The sequence below is a fragment of the Dendrobates tinctorius genome, unplaced genomic scaffold, assembly GCF_039654945.1.
Source record: "Dendrobates tinctorius isolate UK_male_01 unplaced genomic scaffold, ASM3965494v1 ptg000015l, whole genome shotgun sequence".
Taxonomy (NCBI): Eukaryota; Metazoa; Chordata; class Amphibia; order Anura; family Dendrobatidae; genus Dendrobates; species Dendrobates tinctorius.
Window position 1 is genome coordinate 20468529 of NW_027361683.1, and position 14164 is coordinate 20482692.

General features: G+C 46.0%; 1 protein-coding gene across 1 annotated transcript in view; it reads right to left on the reverse strand.

Annotated features, from left to right (window-relative positions):
* Positions 1-406: 406 nt before the first annotated feature.
* LOC141075680 (angiopoietin-2-like) overlaps positions 407-14164 on the reverse strand; it is a 152608-nt gene continuing 138850 nt past the window's right edge. Inside the window, exons 8-9 of the mRNA XM_073562789.1 lie at positions 4254-4384; positions 407-2198 (exon numbers count right to left, since the gene is read on the reverse strand). Coding sequence (XP_073418890.1) covers positions 2038-2198; positions 4254-4384 — 292 coding nt within the window. The 3' untranslated portion in view covers positions 407-2037. The remainder of the gene's footprint in view (positions 2199-4253; positions 4385-14164) is intronic.

The window sequence follows — 14164 nt, forward strand, 5'->3', positions numbered from 1 at the left end:
GTTTGAATTTGAAAAAAAACTCAAATAACACATAATATAAATGTTTATCAAATGTTAATGAAACCTAAACAAATAAACTAATATGGTATTGCTTCATCTGTAAAAGTGAAAATTCATAAAATGTTACAGTATTTTTCCTGTAAATGGTGAAAAACATGCCAAAATTGCCACTTTCTGCCTAACTGTGGGGAGCTGGCTGTCAATCAGCCTGACATCGGCAGTGACGGTCCGTCGACAGAGCTGACTGGAAGTGAAAGAGCTGCTCTGTTGGTATGAGGTCAAATGAAGCCGGAACATCGCTGCCTGAGACGGAACACATCGGTGTAGGGCAGAACAGGCAGTAGTTAGCAACTACCTTCTGGTAAGTTCTTAGCCCCATAGCCAAAGAAACCCAAAGACGCAGGTACCCAAGGTAACAACTTTAATTAAGTATTGGAAGAATACTGCAGTCCAATAATATATACTACAGATGTCATATGGGACACAGCTCTCCATATAGATTTTATGATAAACCCTATAGTATATTGTAATATCCTATTAGGTCATTTTAGATTGATAGGATCTTGAAAAACTGGAGAAAAAGCATACTTTCTATTGATCAGGATGTTCACTAATAGTTTTTTTGGACTCTGTTGTATTTTTTGCAACTACTCGTTTTCCCATTATAGTGAATAATGACAGTAATTTTTGCTGTTTCTATTTGCAGCGAGATAATGTGTGCAACTAAATAGCAAATCCTGGTGTGTTTGCATATTTTTTATAGCACAATAATTACCGTAATACAACATAATTCAACAGAATACTTGGACTGAAGACATAATAGACACAACACAAGATATTCTGAGCACAGATGAAATTGTAAGAAAAGGATTCTAGGGCCAGCTAATAAACATCCACAAACATTTTAGTCTTTACTGGCATGAATTCATACATTAGCTTACAATTAATGTGACTTCTTCAGCCATAATAAGTATTTCAGTCGGACCTGAAATGCTAAGTGAGAATTCTAGCTAAATGTTGGTCGTTCTAATTAGAAGTCTCTTTTTAGGATCCATGCAGTTTTATATTTCTATTAGCTATGCATATGGATACAGAATGAAGTTGTCACTTCACATGAACATGATTTCAACAATGTAAGGTAAAATGGTCTTTTAGAGGAGGGAAATGTGACCATAACACGGTCTTCTTTTCTCGGTGATTAATCTTCTTCTGTTCCCATCCACAAAATCTTCACTCCCATAAATTATTATCTTTGGAATACCGACCCTTTCAGAGTTTTATCTTTCATAGTCTGCATTGGGGTTCCAAAAGATCCATTTTCGAGAGTATCAGGTATGACTCGGAGAGAATTCCAGCTCATGCAGACCCAAGGGACGTGACATTGCCCAGAGCACCAGATTTCAGCACGCTCACGCATAAGTATGAGCAGATTGAGAAGTACGTGACTAAGTGTGATATTACCACTTTCTAGGCTCTTGATTCTCTGGTAGACAATCCCATATCTCTGACGAGCACACTTTACATACTGTATATTTACATTATGTTGGATCACAGATGTAAAACATTTTATAAAGTGGTTTTGAATACCAGATATAAATGTCTGGGTGACCGGCGTGATGTTTACCTCCACATACAAGCAACAGAAGTTGATATAAATGAGTTATGAACTGAAAGTGGTATATCATCCTGAAGAGGCATCATTTGTATTTCCAACCTCTCTTGTGAGCGGAGATTAGGGAATATTGCAGCTTATTGTGTGCTTTACGACATCATAGTGGCCCATCATGCTGAGAATACACTTGTCTCAACACAGTGCAAAATCTAAAATGCGCAGTCCAGTCATTTCCATGGACAAGTTTCCACTTTTTGCTGTTCTAAATTTCTGACTGATGATACAGAGACACGGGTCAGTCTAAAGGGTATAATCATGAATACATGACCATTACTGTCACAAACCATTTTAGGGTCCTTTTCAATTTCCAAAAGAAAGATAAAAGTATTAGCAACACTCTATAGCTGAAAGTAAAAAAAAACTGTTCAGTAGTCTGTAGGACGGATCATCATGGAGACAGACTTCAGACCATGGCTAGGTCCCTTCCAATAATGCCATTTGATACTATTGTACTTAGGGGAATTAGATTCACTTTTGTAGTAAATGCCATTTAAGTTGGATGGGCCACAGGCATCAAACCACCAACCTAGAAAAAAATAAGTCTTCTTTAGGAGAAGTAACATAAAAATGATATAAAAATATAACTTTGTGCAAATTGTTTACTGCACAATTAGGGTGTAGTAATCTGTGTATATAGATACAAAATGTTAATTATGCTCATCATTGCATTTTATTATCAGAATGATGTGATAAAATCATTGGATCTTGAACTATAATAGACATTTTCAATAACTAAAACTAGATAATTGTAGTTAGAATGTTTTATAGAGTAGATGCATTCTAAGGGATGTCCTACAAGGCTGTATTATGGCACTATGCAACCTCCAAGTTAGAGCCATAATATGGTGCCCATAGAAGTGTATGGACCCTTTCTGTACATATACAGTGCCTTGCAAAAGTATTCGGCCCCCTGGAACTTTTCAACCTTTTCCCACATATCATGCTTCAAACAAAAAGATACCAAATGTAAAGTTTTGGTGAAGAATCAACAACAAGTGGAAAACAATTGTGAAGTTGAACAAAATTTATTGGTTATTTTAAATTTTTGTGAAAATGCAAAAACTGAAAAGTGGGGCGTGCAATATTATTCGGCCCCTTTACTTTCAGTGCAGTAAACTCACTCCTGAAGTTCGCTGTGGATCTCTGAATGATCCAATGTTGTCCTAAATGACTAATGATGAAAAATATAATCCACCTGTGTGTAATCAAGTCTCCGTATAAATGCACCTGCTCTGTGATAGTCTCAGGGTTCTGTTTGAAGCAGAGAGAGCATCATGAAGACCAAGGAACACAACAGGCAGGTCCGTGATACTGTTGTGGAGAAGTTTAAAGCCGGATTTGGATACAAAATGATTTCCAAAACTTTAAACATCCCAAGGAGCACTGTGCAAGTGATCATATTGAAATGGAAGGAGTATCATACCACTGCAAATCTACCAAGACCCGGCTGTTCCTCTAAACTTTCATCTCAAACAAGGAGAAGACTCATCAGAGATGCAGCCAATGAGGCCCATGATCACTCTGGATGAACTGCAGAGATCTATAGCTGAGATGGGACAGTCTGTCCATAGGACAACAATCAGTCGTACACTGCACACATCTGGCCTTTATGGAAGAGAGGCAAGAAGAAAGCCATTTCTCAAAGATATCCATAAAAAGTGTTGTTTAAAGTTTGCAACAAGCCACCTGGGAGACACACCAAACATATGGAAGAAGGTGCTCTGGTCAGATGAAACCAAAATCGAAAGTTTTGGCAACAATGCCAAACGATATCTTTGGCGTAAAGGCAACACAGCTCATCACCCTGAACACACCTTCCCCACTGTCAAACATGGTAGTGGCAGCATCATGGTTTGGGCCTGCTTTTCTTCAGCTGGGACAGGGTAGATGGTTAAAATTGATGGGAAGATGGATGGAGCCAAATACAGGACCATTTTTGAAGAAAACCTGATGGAGTCTGCAAAAGACCTGAGACTGGGACGGAGATTTGTCTTCCAACAAGACAATGATCCCAAACATAAAGCAAAATCTACAATTGAATGGTTCACAAATAAACGTATCCAGGTGCTAGAATGGCCAAGTCAAAGTCCAGGCCTGAATCCAATCGAGAAACTGTGGAAAGAGCTGAAAACTGCTATTCACAAACGATCTCCATCAAACCACACTGACCTCGAGCTGTTTGCCAAGGAAGAATGGGCAAGAATTTCAGTCTCTCGATGTACAAAACTGATAGAGACATACCCCAAAACGACTTGCAGCTGTAATCACAGCAAAAGGTGGCGCTAAAAAGTATTAAGTTAAAGGGGCCGAATAATATTGCACGCCCCACTTTTCAGGTTTTGAACTTCCACAAAAATTTAAAATAACCAATAAATTTAATTCAACTTCACAATTGTGTCCCACTTGTTGTTGATTCTTCATCAAAAATTTACATTTGGTATCTTTATGTTTGAAGCATGATATGTGGGAAAAGGTTGAAAAGTTCCAGGGGGCCGAATACTTTCGCAAGGCACTGTAGAAGGTGTGTAATGAAACATGCCATCATCTAATTATTTTATCAGATTCAGATAAACAGATTTACCTCCGGCTGCATACTGAGCACATTTGCAGCTGCAGTTATCATTATCTACATCTTTAGTGCTAAAGTTGGTCCCTGTCGGAGCAAAACTGCTTGTCCTCCCTCCTGTACCAGCATATCCTTTTACATTTAATCTAGAGAATGAAAAAGCAGAATACAAATATGAATATGAATGCTAATAACTAATAATTTTGTCATTAAAAACAATATAATGGTAATATATCAACTATATTCTTTTCTTCAGCAAACTTTTTCTTTCTGTAAAATGTTATCTCAATTTTTACCTTCATTGGAATTTAAAGGGAATCTGTCACCAGTGTTTGGCCTATCAACTAAAAATATAATCTGTGAGGTATACATTCCCCAACTACTTGTGAAACCCCCTGACTCCCCATGAATCCCCTTATAAAAACCTTTTATATTGCCCCCGCGTGGTATGTTAATATCCTTAGTCCGGTCCCATTGGGCGTTGGTTCTGGTCTCTCTCTCCACCCCAAATCGGCGTGCTGTACGCATTCCATTCTGTGAATAGCATTGTCCGCGTACAAGTCCCACACGAGTGCATTCAAATTGCCTCTCGCGCGTGCGCAGTATGCATTGCGATGATCAGATTGCCTGTATGTAGTAGAAATGCTCACTTATTATGAGTGCCAACAACTGGATGGGGCTTATAGCAATCCGGCAGTGACAACCATAGAGGTCTGCTGGTGACAAATGTGTCGCACTTGGCGAAAGTACGTGATAAATGCCGCTGTCAGAGTTTGACAGCGGCATTTAACTAGTTAACAGCCGTGGGTGGATCGCGATTCCACCCGCATTTGTTAGAGGCACATGTCAGCTGTTCAAAACAGCTGACGTCCTGGAAAAGATGTGGGCTCAGCGCTGCAGCCCACATCAAAGGGAGGGTGTCCGACATTGGGAAATATTTCGCCCGATGTCAGAAATTGGTTATACAAACTTTTAAATCAATGCCAATTGGCTTGCATTTAGCTGATCGGCGGTCATTCAACAGCTGTAGTTGGGCAGTCCATAAGCCTATAGGCTCATTTGGACATTAGTGTTTTGCATACGAGTTCTACCTGTGCTTTTCAAACATGTACGATTTTATTTATGCCTTTACTTGATTTTATAGCTCCATTAATATCACAGCACTTATGGATGCTTTATTATCACCAATGTCACCATAAGGGTTCATAATCTGATTTCCTTATACGTATGTCTTTAAAGTACAGGAAGAAACCGGAGGAAATCCACGCGAACATGAGGAAAGCACACAAACTCCTCGTAGATGTTGTCCTAGGGATTTTTTTTCCAGAGGTCATGAAAAAATTGGACAACACTTCAATGCCATACATATGCCATCTGTGTGCTGTCCATTTTTCGACTCTTTATTATGAATAGTTTGAGAAACCTCCATCAGTTATTTTTGTTGTAATTGAGAAAAACTGATGAGACTCTAATGGTAAAAGCTGACATCTGGCCAAACTGATGAAAATGTGATTCCAAATTATGATGAAAATCGGTCCATTTTTTGTGTACGAGAAAAATCCATTACAGAGGCATAGCTAGCGGTTTAGTTCAGGGGGAGGCAAAGCTTCTGAGCGGGCCCCTAACCATGTAACACTGATTACAACTATGGTGGCACACCCTAATAGTGGATGTAGGAGAACTACAGCAGATGACAGAGCTGTTACTAAAAAAAAAAAATCTACATACAAAGACCAACAGTGATATTATTGCCATACAGGCATTATAAGTGCTGCAGAACATATAAGAGATTACAGTACAGTAACAGTTAGTGACTTACAGGTGACATTCTTTCTACTGGAGTTATTCACTTTTTCTCATTTTTTTCAGCTGGCAAAAACCAACATAACAACTTCTCAAGCCCGGACTCGGCTGCAAAGATGCACAAACTCTGCACAAACCTGCACAAACTCCTTACCCTGCTGACACCCCAATGCTGCGCCGCTGCTGCCACGTGCCCCATTACTGTACCTACTGTGTGGTACTGTGTGCCCTCTAATTTACTTTCCACTGGAGCCCTAGATCCCCCCTTTAATTGTATTCATAAAGTATGATGTCAACAAAAGTGCCCACAAATACTGTAAGATACCCCCACAGTGAATTCCTCCACAGTACTCTCCACACGCACAGTATGATAAACCTACGGTACTCCACCCCTCAACTGCCCCAGCAAAATATGGTGACCTCAACACAGTATGATCCCCCAACTATGACCCCATACAGTCCTACACACAGTATGAGGGACCCCACACAAACCTTCACACTGTATAATTGCTTTACATTTAGTATAATGCTCCTCATAGTCCTACATATAGTATAATGCACCCCATAGTCATCTGTACGGTATAGTATAATGCACCCTATAGTCCATACAATATAGTGCACAGCCCATCGTCTTCTGTATAGTATAATGTACCCCACAGTTTATACAGTATAATGCACCCCGTAGTCCATAGTCTAATGCACCCCATAGTTCATACATTATAATGCACCTCATAGTCCATACAGTTTTATGCACCTCATAGTATTCTGTATAGTTTAATGCACCCCATAGTTCATACAGCATCTGCACCCCATGGTCCTTTGTATAATTTAATTCACTCCATAGTCCTCTGTATAGTATAATGCACCCTATATTCCAAACAGTATAATGGACCCCATAGTCTATACAGTATAATACACCCCATAGTCCTCTATATAGTATATGTGACGACTCCTGGAGTGGACCCTCTGGGTCGTGACACCAACCCTCCCAGGGCGAGCTGACCTAGTGAAGACCACCCCCTATACAGGGAGTGTCAGGGGCAAGCCCCAGGGGGTGAGGCACCACGACTGCTGGCACCAGGCGGCCGGCTCACAGGAGACACGAGTGGGTGAGAGTGTCTGCAGGAACGTGTAAAGTGTGGACACGGGAACACGTGGTATACAGAGACTTCGTTCGTCCGGGTGTGAGTGAAGCAGGAAGCGTGCAAGGAGCACGTCAGAGCACTGAGTCAGGCAGCAGGTGTGCCAGGAGGTGTAACAGAGTAAGAGACTGAGTACAGGATCAGAGTGTGTGCCCGGAGGCACAACTGAGTATAAGACAGAGCATGGAATCAGAGTGTGTGCCAGGAGGCACGACTGAGTATAAGACAGAGTACAGGGTAAGAGCGTGTGCCAGGAGGCACAACCGAGTATGAGACAGAGTACAGTGTCAGAGCATGTGCCAGGAGGCACAACCGAGTACGAGACAGAACACAGGGTCAGAGCGTGTGCCAGGAGGCACAACCAAGTACAAAGCAGAGTGCAGATTCAGAGCGTGTGCCAAGAGGCACAACAGAGTGCAAGGCAGAGGACCTGAGAACAGCTCACAGCCAGGCAGGGACACGGCAGACCAAGCCAGGAAGCACAGCAATAATCAGGCACCTCCCCTAGGGGGAGGTCGTCTGATATAGCACATGACTACTACTGGTTCCGGGTCAGGAACTAGCCAGAAAGCACATGACCACTACAGGTTCCGGGTCAGGTCCTCCATTACCATAGAGAGGACCGAGCCCTATACAGCACTGACAGGAGCGCGCAAGTGCAAACGTGACATGTAGGAGGAGGCCCAGGGACGAGAGCTGCGCGTGCGCACCCTACGGGACCCCCGGAGTGACCGCAGCTCCGGAAGAGATGACGTCGGGACCGAGGTCCCGCCCCCAGGTGAGCACGGCGTGACAGTACCCCCCCTTTACGCCCCCTCTTTCTAAAACTGGAGAGGAACTTAGACAAAATCTGGGGTGCGTGGATATTCTCCCTGGGTTCCCATGACCTCTCCTCGGGGCCAAAACCCTTCCAATCGACCAGGAACATGGTTCTCCCTCTTACCTTCTTCATGGCCAAAATGTCATTCACCTCAAACTCGTCCCCCAAGCCAACAGGCTGGGGTGTGTGGCCTGGAGAAGGATGAAATCGGTTAAGAACCACAGGTTTTAGGAGAGACACATGGAAGGAATTGGGAATACGGAGTGAAGGAGGCAGCTTCAATTTGTAAGCAACATCATTAATCCGCCTGAGGACCTCAAAAGGACCAATGTAACGGGGACCCAGTTTGTAAGATGGTACCTTAAGGCGGACGTATTTGGTGGAGAGCCACACCTTGTCACCAGGGAGAAATGGAGGAACGTCCAGGCGCCTCTTGTCAGCGTGTAATTTCATTCTGTCCCGTGCTTTCTCGAGAGCGGTTTTGGTCTCCTGCCATACCCTGGAGAACTCCACAGACTGAGAATCGACAGCAGGTACCCCCGAGACAGGAAGTACCGGTAGAGGCACATTGAGATGCTGTCCAAAGACGATGAAGAAAGGAGACTTGGTAGACGATTCACTGGAGTGATTATTGTAGGCGAACTCAGCCCAAGGAAGTAGACCGACCCAGTCATTCTGATGAGCATTAGAAAAATGCCGGAGATAGGATGTAAGGATCTGGTTGGTACGTTCCACCTGCCCATTGGTTTGGGGGTGATAGGCGGAAGAGAAATCCAATGACACTTTCATGAGTCCGCATAGAGCTCTCCAGAACCGGGAGGTGAATTGGACCCCTCTATCCGACACGATGTGCTGGGGGAAGCCGTGAATCCTGAAGATATGGGAAATGAAGATCTTCGCCAAGTCAGGAGCAGAGGGTAGTCCGGGAAGAGGAATGAAGTGAGCCATCTTTGAAAATCGGTCTACAACCACCAAGACCACAGTACAACCGGAAGAACAAGGCAGATCAGTAATGAAATCCATGGCTATGTGCTGCCATGGAGCCGACGGAATGGGAAGCGGGAACAGAAGACCGGAGGGTGGTTGTCTGGGTATCTTGTTCTGGGCACAGGACGGGCAAGATGCTACAAAGTCTTTAACATCCTGGGAGAGTGAAGGCCACCAATAATGGCGAGAGATTAAGTCCAAAGTCTTTTTGACACCAACGTGGCCGGCAATCTTGGACGAATGTCCCCAATTTAGCACTCGTTTTCGGTTATTCTCAGCCACAAAGGTTCTTCCCGGAGGTAACGTGGTTAACTTGACAGGAGCCACAGTAATTACTTTGGATAAATCAATGATATGAGAGGGTTCTTCCTCTGCATCAGACGACAGGAATGATCTTGACAACGCATCCGCTCTAACTTTCTTATCGCCGGGCCGAAAATGTAGCTCAAAGTCAAAGCGGGCGAAGAATAGGGACCACCTGGCTTGCCGAGGATTGAGCCTCTGTGCGGACTGGATGTACGCCAGGTTCTTATGGTCTGTGAAGATCTTGAATGGATGTATGGCACCCTCCAGTAAGTACCTCCACTCCTCCAAGGCCAACTTAATGGCCAATAGCTCTTTGTCGCCAATGGAGTAGTTCTGCTCAGTGGAGGAAAATACTTTAGAAAAGAAGCCACAGGTGACAAAACGTCCAGAAGAGGATTTCTGCAGAAGGACTGCGCCAGCCCCAGTAGAGGATGCGTCTACCTCGAGAGTGAAAGGTCTACTAACCTCAGGTCGGTGACGCGCCGGAGCAGCGGCGAAGGCTTGTTTCAACGACTGGAAGGCCTCTTCAGCCTCAGAGGGCCAAGCCTTTGGGTTAGCTCCCTTGCAGATAAGGGACGAGATGGGGCGAACCAACGAGGAAAAATGAGGAACGAACTGTCGGTAGTAGTTCGCAAAACCAAGGAAGCGTTGGATTGCCTTCACCCCATGGGGCTGTGACCAATCGAGGACGGCGGACACTTTTGCCGGATCCATGCATAGACCTGATTCTGAGATAATGTACCCCAAGAATGGCAGGGACGTTTGCTCGAAGGCACATTTCTCGAGCTTGGCATAAAGGCGGTTCTCCCTCAGGCGCTGGAGGACTTGACGCACGTTCTTTCTGTGGGCGGAGAGGTCTGGAGAAAAAACGAGGATGTCATCCAGATAGACTACCACGCAGGAGTACAGCATATCCCGGAAGACGTCATTCACGAACTCCTGGAAAACCGCTGGGGCATTGCAGAGGCCGAAGGGCATGACCAAGTACTCGTAGTGACCGTCTCTGGTGTTAAAGGCGGTCTTCCACTCATCCCCGGAACGAATGCGGATCAAGTTGTAGGCCCCACGAAGATCCAGTTTGGTGAAAATTCGAGCTCCTCTAAGTCGGTCAAAGAGCTCCGGGATCAATGGCAATGGGTACTTGTTCTTGACCGTGATATTGTTCAGGCCTCGATAGTCTATGCAAGGACGGAGGGAGCCGTCCTTCTTTTTTACAAAGAAAAATCCCGCTCCCGCGGGCGAGGAGGACTTACGGATGAAACCTCTAGCAAGGTTCTCCTGGATATAGTCAGACATAGCTTGGGTCTCAGCAGGGGATAGCGGGTATATCCTACCCCTGGGTGGCGTAGAACCAGGAATGAGGTCAATCGGACAGTCATATGGCCGATGGGGGGGCAGAGTCTCGGCCTCCTTCTTGTCGAAAACATCTGCAAAGGACCAGTAAGCCGACGGCAGACCTGTAGGTGCCGGGGATGGACCGGCAGACTTCATCAGACGGACGGGCAACAGGCACTTCTCCTGACAGAACGGTCCCCACCGGAGTATCTCGCCCGACCGCCAGTCCAGGGTTGGCTCATGAGTCCGTAGCCAAGGGAGGCCTAGAAGAAGTGCGTGAGACATGGTGGACAAGACGAGGAAGGAGATCTTCTCCAGGTGCAGGGCTCCGATCTGCAGCTCGATCTCTTCGGTGGCCTGGGTAACGGACTCCAGCACGGACGTACCATTGACCGAAACAATCGACCGAGGAGTCTCCAGGGATCTGACAGGAATCCGGTATTTTTTAACCGCGTCGAGTGTGATAAAATTCCCCTCCGCGCCAGAATCCAGGAAAGCCTCCTCAGAATAACGCTTGGCACCGAGATTCAATAATACGGACACGAGCAGGGGAGGAGAGGAATCACGTACACCTAGGGAGGCCTCTCCTATCAACCCTAGGCGGAGAAGTTTCCCGGCTTCTTGGAGCAGGAACGGAGGAGGTGAGAGGAGCTCCTCTCTCTGGCTAATTCACGGGCACGTTCCTGAAACCGCAGGTTGATGCGTGTCGCCAGTGAGATCAGATCCTCTAAAGAGGTGGGAGTATCCCGACCTGCCAGTACGTCTTTGATCCGACTGGACAGGCCACGCCAAAAGATCCCTACGAGAGCCTCGTTGTTCCAACCGAGTTCGGAGGCCAAGGTACGAAAACGGATGGCATACTGTCCTACCGGTAGCGTACCCTGATGGAGGTTAAAGAGGGACTCGGTGATAGAGGCCAGCCGACCCGGCTCGTCGAACACCTTGCGGAAGGTGTCCAAAAAGGTGGAAAGCCGAGAGACGAGTGGGTCATTGCGCTCCCAGAGGGGGTTCACCCATGCTAATGCCTCCCCCTCTAAGTGTGAAACAATAAAGGCAATTTGGGCGCGCTCAGTGGGATAGTGCTGCGGCAAAAGCTCAAAATGTAACCGGCATTGGTTCAGAAATCCTCGACAAAACTTAGGGTCCCCGCTATATCGGGGTGGTTTGCCGAGGCGCGGCATCGGGTGCGGGGCCGAGGACTGGGCAGAAACGGATTGTATGGCCGACAAACGAGACTCCATGGATTTCAAAAAGACCATAATCCTGGTCTGACTCTCCCGTAGGAACACCAGTTCCTTTTGGATGGAGGTGGTGGCACCAGCGGGGTCCATGGCCTGATTATACTGTGACGACTCCTGGAGTGGACCCTCTGGGTCGTGACACCAACCCTCCCAGGGCGAGCTGACCTAGTGAAGACCACCCCCTATACAGGGAGTGTCAGGGGCAAGCCCCAGGGGGTGAGGCACCACGACTGCTGGCACCAGGCGGCCGGCTCACAGGAGACACGAGTGGGTGAGAGTGTCTGCAGGAACGTGTAAAGTGTGGACACGGGAACACGTGGTATACAGAGACTTCGTTCGTCCGGGTGTGAGTGAAGCAGGAAGCGTGCAAGGAGCACGTCAGAGCACTGAGTCAGGCAGCAGGTGTGCCAGGAGGTGTAACAGAGTAAGAGACTGAGTACAGGATCAGAGTGTGTGCCCGGAGGCACAACTGAGTATAAGACAGAGCACGGAATCAGAGTGTGTGCCAGGAGGCACGACTGAGTATAAGACAGAGTACAGGGTAAGAGCGTGTGCCAGGAGGCACAACCGAGTATGAGACAGAGTACAGTGTCAGAGCATGTGCCAGGAGGCACAACCGAGTACGAGACAGAACACAGGGTCAGAGCGTGTGCCAGGAGGCACAACCAAGTACAAAGCAGAGTGCAGATTCAGAGCGTGTGCCAAGAGGCACAACAGAGTGCAAGGCAGAGGACCTGAGAACAGCGCACAGCCAGGCAGGGACACGGCAGACCAAGCCAGGAAGCACAGCAATAATCAGGCACCTCCCCTAGGGGGAGGTCGTCTGATATAGCACATGACTACTACTGGTTCCGGGTCAGGAACTAGCCAGAAAGCACATGACCACTACAGGTTCCGGGTCAGGTCCTCCATTACCATAGAGAGGACCGAGCCCTATACAGCACTGACAGGAGCGCGCAAGCGCAAACGTGACATGTAGGAGGAGGCCCAGGGACGAGAGCTGCGCGTGCGCACCCTACGGGACCCCCGGAGTGACCGCAGCTCCGGAAGAGATGACGTCGGGACCGAGGTCCCGCCCCCAGGTGAGCACGGCGTGACAGTATATAATCTACCCCATACTACTCTGTAAAGTATAATACACCCCATAGTCCTCTGTACAGTATAATGCACCCCATAATACATACAGCAATGATCCTTATATTCCATAAGGTGAAATACACCCATAGTCCATACAGCATAATGCACCCCATAGTCCTCTGTATTGTATAATGATATCCATAATCCAAATAGTATAATTCACCCCACAATCCATAAAGTATAATGAACCCCATAGTCTATACAGTATAATGCACTTCCTAGTCCTCTATATAGTATAATGCACCCCCCATAGTTCTCCATACAGTATAATGTACCCAGTAGTAGTCTGTATAGTATAATGCACCCCATAGTCCGCTGTACAGTATAATGTATGCTGTAGTCCTCTATACAGTATAATACACCTCATAGTCCTTACAGCAGAGTGTCCCTACAACAGCATTGAACTCCTTAGTCCATAAGGTGTAATGCACCGCATAGTCCATACAGCATAATGCACCCCATAATCCTCTGTATAGTATAATGCTCCCCATAGTCCCTACAGCAGAATGCACTCCATAGTCCCTACAGCAGAATGTACCCCATAGCTCATACAGTATAGTGCACTCCATAGTCCTTTGTACAGTATAATGCACTCTATAGACCATACAACATAATGAACCCCAGTCCATAAGGTGTAATGCACCCCATAGTCTATACAGCATAATGCACCCTATAGTCCCTACAACAGAATGTACCACATAGTCCATACAGCATAATACACTCCATAGTCTTCTGTATAGTATAAAGCACCCCATAGTCCCTACAGCAGAATGCACTCATAGTCCATACCACATAATGCAGCCCATAGTCCTCTGTAAAGCATAATGCTTCCCATAGTCCATACAGTATAATGTACCCCATAGTCCTCTGTATAGTATAATGTACCTCATAGTCTATACAGAATAATGCACCCCATAGTCCTCTGTATAATATAATGCATCCCAGAGCCCTCTGTAAAGTATAATGCATCACATAGACCTCTATATAGTATAATGCACCCCATAGTCCTCCATATGGTATTCTAGGCACCACAATGTTCTTAAAAAAAAAATACACACCTCTCCTCCTTGTTACCCCGATTCTCCGGTCTCTGCAGTGAGCGCTCTGAATGTTAGCATAGCGAGTGCCATGCAGTGACATCATCGCACCTGCTTC